At 35.9% G+C, this 4,979-nt stretch overlaps 1 protein-coding gene across 1 annotated transcript; it reads right to left on the reverse strand.

Annotated features, from left to right (window-relative positions):
- Positions 1-381: 381 nt before the first annotated feature.
- Positions 382-1,507, reverse strand: LOC106776883 (transcription factor MYB106-like). The gene is made up of 3 exons (XM_014664347.1): positions 1,375-1,507; positions 1,123-1,252; positions 382-1,024 (listed from the first exon to the last, which is right to left on the reverse strand). Exons 1-3 carry the CDS (start codon positions 1,505-1,507, stop codon positions 382-384), a joined length of 906 nt encoding a protein of 301 aa, XP_014519833.1.
- Between the last annotated feature and the right edge of the window lie 3,472 nt (positions 1,508-4,979).

The raw sequence follows: 4,979 nt of genomic DNA on the forward strand, positions 1-4,979 counted from the left end.
AGTGATACTTTAACCACCATACGAACACTTTCCCTAAAACAATGGATGCATACATATCTTTTGATCGTATGGTTTTCAATGAAAGTTGCCAAATACTATATAGAGATTATAGTAACATGCAACATCGCGACCTTGGCATTCACAGTATGTATTTTTTTATAAGAAATATTTAATTAAAACTAAAGGAAACTAAATCTTAAGCACAAGGAATGCTCAAGAATAGGGCATCAGAACATGAGAAAACAAAAATATAATTATCTGTTTGATGATACCAGAAAGCATAACGTGGGCGAGACACATACTGACATCCAACCTGACATGAAACAGAAAACCCCTCCAAACAGAAGAAGCTATTTGAAAGAAATCGTCGTATTAGACCTTCTAAATGGAAGTGGATTCATTAAACAGCTCTTCGATACTCTCAGACCCTTCTGTTCTGAATGCTTCCACAGCCACCATAATGTCATCATCTTGTAAGTTTGATACCCAACCTTCCATTACCTTTTGACTTTGCCCACTAGCTCCCATGATACTATTATCACTCTTATATGAAAGTGAACTTTCTTTACTCGTGATTTGTGCAGTATTAGAAACTGCAGGAAGCGTTGGAATGATCAAAGTGGATACAGATGACCGAAAATCATGATTTGGGGCAAGCACGAGGGCATACATGTTATATACTGTATTGTGTTCGGTTGACACTGTATGTGCTGAAAGATAAGGTTCAGTTGGAATTTTTCTCAAAATGAGCTCAGACAGATTCGAGGATCCAATTTGCAACATAGATCCTCTGGCTTCAGCTTCAAGTCGAGCACTCTCCCATTGAGCCTCGTGACAGATATTGATGCTATCCTTGGGGTTGTCATGGCCACCACCAAATGGTTCAAACGTGTTTTGTTTTATTGTTTTGTGGGTAATGGGATCAAGGCCCATTCTGATGAGTCTTTTCTTAATGTTGGTATTCCAATAGTTCTTGATCTCATTGTCTGTTCTTTGGGGAAGATGAGCTGCTATGATTGACCATCTGTGTGTGCAATAGAGAAACATGATTAGCTTCTGAGAAATATATGATTAACCTTTTGATTTACTAATAAAAAAGCATGAAAACCAAAAGAAGGTCACCTGTTTCCAAGAAGAGCATGAAGTTGAATAATGGTACGGTCTTCCTCGGCGCTGAAGTTTCCTCGTTTGATACCAGGTTTGAGATAGTTAATCCANCTCAATCTGCAACTCTTTCCACATCTTTGAAGACCTAGATATAAATCATACATGTACGTAACAAATAAATTGGAGATTTGGAGCGTGTTGCTCAATATCAAGAACATGCACAGTCGATGATTGAGAAAAAAGGGTACAGAGAAGTTGTATTGTTACCGGCTTTTGCAGGCACTGAACGCCAGTTTCCATGGCCATAGTTCCGAACATAGTCGAGGAGCTTCTTGTCTTCGTCAGGAGTCCATGGTCCTTTCTTCAACCCTACCTTCTCACAGCATGGCATCCTTCCCATTTTCAATGCAGAACTGTCGTTACTCGCTGTTGTTAATGGAATCAGTCCTTCACAAGAGTTAACATATACATACATAGAAGGATATATTGGAAGGGTACAGCAGTAGGTGATTGTTGCTATAATACGTATAAATACCGTACGTACCCTAACTGAAAACCTTTGGCTTAAATTTTTCTTTCTGTCATCTCTTTAAGAAAGATGGGGTCAGGATCAAAGTGGTAGGTCTCTAAACTCCCTATACCTTCCTTTTCAGTTCCTACTTTTTTTTTATATCAAAATATTCGTATATATCACTTACCTGTTTATCATGTTTTCTTACTTTCTGCTGTTATCCTTGAGTATTTTGCTCCTCTATTTTTAAGAATAAGAGTGTTAAAGATCTCAGATGTTTAATATTAGATTTGATTAAAATACAAATCATTCTGTATAGTTGAATTAAATTTAAACAATTTAAGGTGACTATACTGAGATTTATTGCGCCTGTAAGTAATTATGTTCATCATTATAGATGTTTACGGCTTGAATGGAAGCGGGAAGACAAAATCTTCAATTTAGACGTAAGCTAGAAGGGGCCCCAACGTATATGTGCCTGTAAGTAATTATGTTCATCATTATAGACGTCGGCGCCCCATCACAACTGTCGACAACATCCCTGACAGGAAATCAAACGTCAATCGGTTCAGCTTCCTAGACGTCGGCTCCCCTCAACACCGACGTCTAATGGTATTCAAAAGGTCAGTTTAATTGTTAACTTGGACGTCACATTAGTGAGATAACCTACGTCTATGTGAATATAGACGTCGGTGTCTGGAGCAACCGACGTCCAATTTCATTTTAAATAAACCGCAAACTCTTCGCGGCATTCAGTTTCTGATATCGTCTTCCTCTTCTCCATTTTCTCTTGTGGCCTCTTCCTTTACTCGCTTGCGGCACCTCTTCTTTTTCTCTCTTGCGGCATTACATTGTTGTTTCTGATTTCTTTATCGTCTACCTCTTCTCTTTTTTCTCTCTTGCGGCATCCCAGGTGCGTGGTTTTTTTTTTATGCTTACCGTTTAAACTTTGTTTAGTCTTTCATCCATTATCTTCGAGTTCAACTGATTAAAATTTGCTTTCTTTGTGTTGTGTTTTAGTGCAGTTTTGTTCCTTTCTTGGGATAACGTAGTAACACATTCTCCATTTGCTAGTTGCCTCCCAGAAAAAGCGGCATCTATTGAATTTCTTTTGATCATTTCAACCCAAAAACAACCTTGGGTTGTTGCCTAGCTATCGTTTCACCGTGATTTTTTCTTCTTGCGGATGAAAATGGAACTAAGCAACAATCCAGGTTCGGTTTTGGGTTGAAAAGATCCATAAGAAATTCAAGAGACGCAAACTTTTATTTTGGGGGAAACTAGCAAAAGGAGATTGTGCTACTAGGCTATCCAAAGACAGAAACAAAACTGCACTAAAACACAACCATTGTATTAGACGTCGGTTAATATTGACACCGACGTCTATAGTACCTCTTAGACGTTAGTCAGTGTCATTTTCGAAGTCTTTAGTGCCTCTTAGACGTCGGTTATTGCTACCGACGTCTATATAATGTCTTTAAACGTCCAGTATCCCCTACACCGACATTTAGTGAAGTCGGACCTGGCAGTGACCGATGTCACGATAGACGTCGGTTGTATTATTTTCTGACGTTCCATTGACGTCACCGAAAATGACGTCGGTTCGTTTGTAGATATTAAAAACTCAAAATAACCTACGTTAATCAGTGTTTTTGCACTAGTGTATACAAATTTTATTCTGAATTATCCAAAATAGAGTACTGATATACTGAAAATTCCCTTTTAAGAAAATACCATCTTAAGCATTCCAAAAGCTGTTCTGAAAATATATTTTTACATAAGACAAATGTTTATATATAGGCAGAAGCTAGAGAAGTACTTTTCACATGACTATTGCTCTCTATCCGTGCTTCCCAACTGTGTATGACAACGGAACACGTACGTTAATGTCCCCCAACATTACATCACCTTATAATTATCATTATCACTTAGTTAAATTTATGCTTCATTACTGGTCTAGCTGAAAAGTAAAATTATCGATAGATTTTCTAGCACTTCATTAATGTAATTGATTATAAAGTGATAGGATAACAGTGACAAAAATTAACTGGGGTTGAATCTAATGAACTAAACCCAATCAAATAATCTTCATATTCTAACATACTCAAAATTCACATCATACTATAGCCGTAATTCCTTAGAAATTAGTGTTAATCCTAATGTAAAAATACTAATTCCTTAGTTATTAACATCCAAACTACATTAATATCAAGTGTTAAGAAACATCATAAGCTCAAAGTTTATTCCTAGAACTAAATATTCATGACTATTTTATCTTTTCTAGGTTCTGAAGCATTTTCCAATGAACAGAGACCAATAGATTACATAAATATTCCTATCTTGCAGATAAAATCATAGATAGAACACAAAAGCAATGAAGAAACTGTATAGATTCAAAAAATTCTACATAGAGTTTAGCTCATACATTCATTCCAAACAAAATGGGAAATCAGCTACTCCAATTCATATAAGACAATACAAAACTTCAAACTAGTTTTTCGGATGATTGATTTGGACGAAATTTGGTTTCCTGGACTTCCCTCAAATTCCCTAGAATGCTCTTTACCCTTGTAATGTCGAATGCCTATTAAACTCTAGTATTCTAACTTATTAAACTAGTTCATCTTTTCGTCGGACAAGCATGATTATCTTGTTGGGCAAGCATGACCTCTTGCTAGGCGAGAGGTATCTGATGTGGAAAGCTAGTTTGACTTTCTAGTTAGGTAAAGTAGGTTTGGTCACTAAGCAAGAACCTTTGCTTGCCAGGTGATGACTAAAAAAAAAAAATATCACCGATGACTAAATTCGTTGAAAAGGTTAATCGTAGGTAAATGTGGAGTCGGAAATATTTATCAACAAAATTTTATATTCCTTCGTAATTACTAAAGAAAAAATCTAACAGTAAATATTATCGGTAAATATTATAATCTAGTTTATTTTTTTTCTCTTTCCTTTTTCTTCTTCCTCTCCATTTTTCATTATTTTTCTTATCCTCCTTCGTTTCTTCTGCAAGGGCATCATACACCAAGGTAAGAGAATATCTTCATTCCAAAACCAAAACGAAAATCCCAAATAACAACTAATTGAAAATGGAAAAACATAAGGTATCAAAGGAAGAGGCAGATGAAACCTTTGTCCCCTCAGCAGAATTGTTTGAATCTAATGCTTTTTTTGGTCTTATTTTACTGTTTTAGTTGACACACATGTTGGTGCTATGGTTGTGAATGATGAAGATTGTTTTCAATTTTTTATACACCTTCCATATTTAGGTAGAAAATTTGTTGTTTTCTTTATGGATAGATTTCCAGACAGACATATCTTTCGAGAATCATAAATTTAAATTATTGACAAATTTTATTGA

Source organism: Vigna radiata, chromosome 11, assembly GCF_000741045.1.
Source record: "Vigna radiata var. radiata cultivar VC1973A chromosome 11, Vradiata_ver6, whole genome shotgun sequence".
Lineage (NCBI taxonomy): Eukaryota > Viridiplantae > Streptophyta > Magnoliopsida > Fabales > Fabaceae > Vigna > Vigna radiata.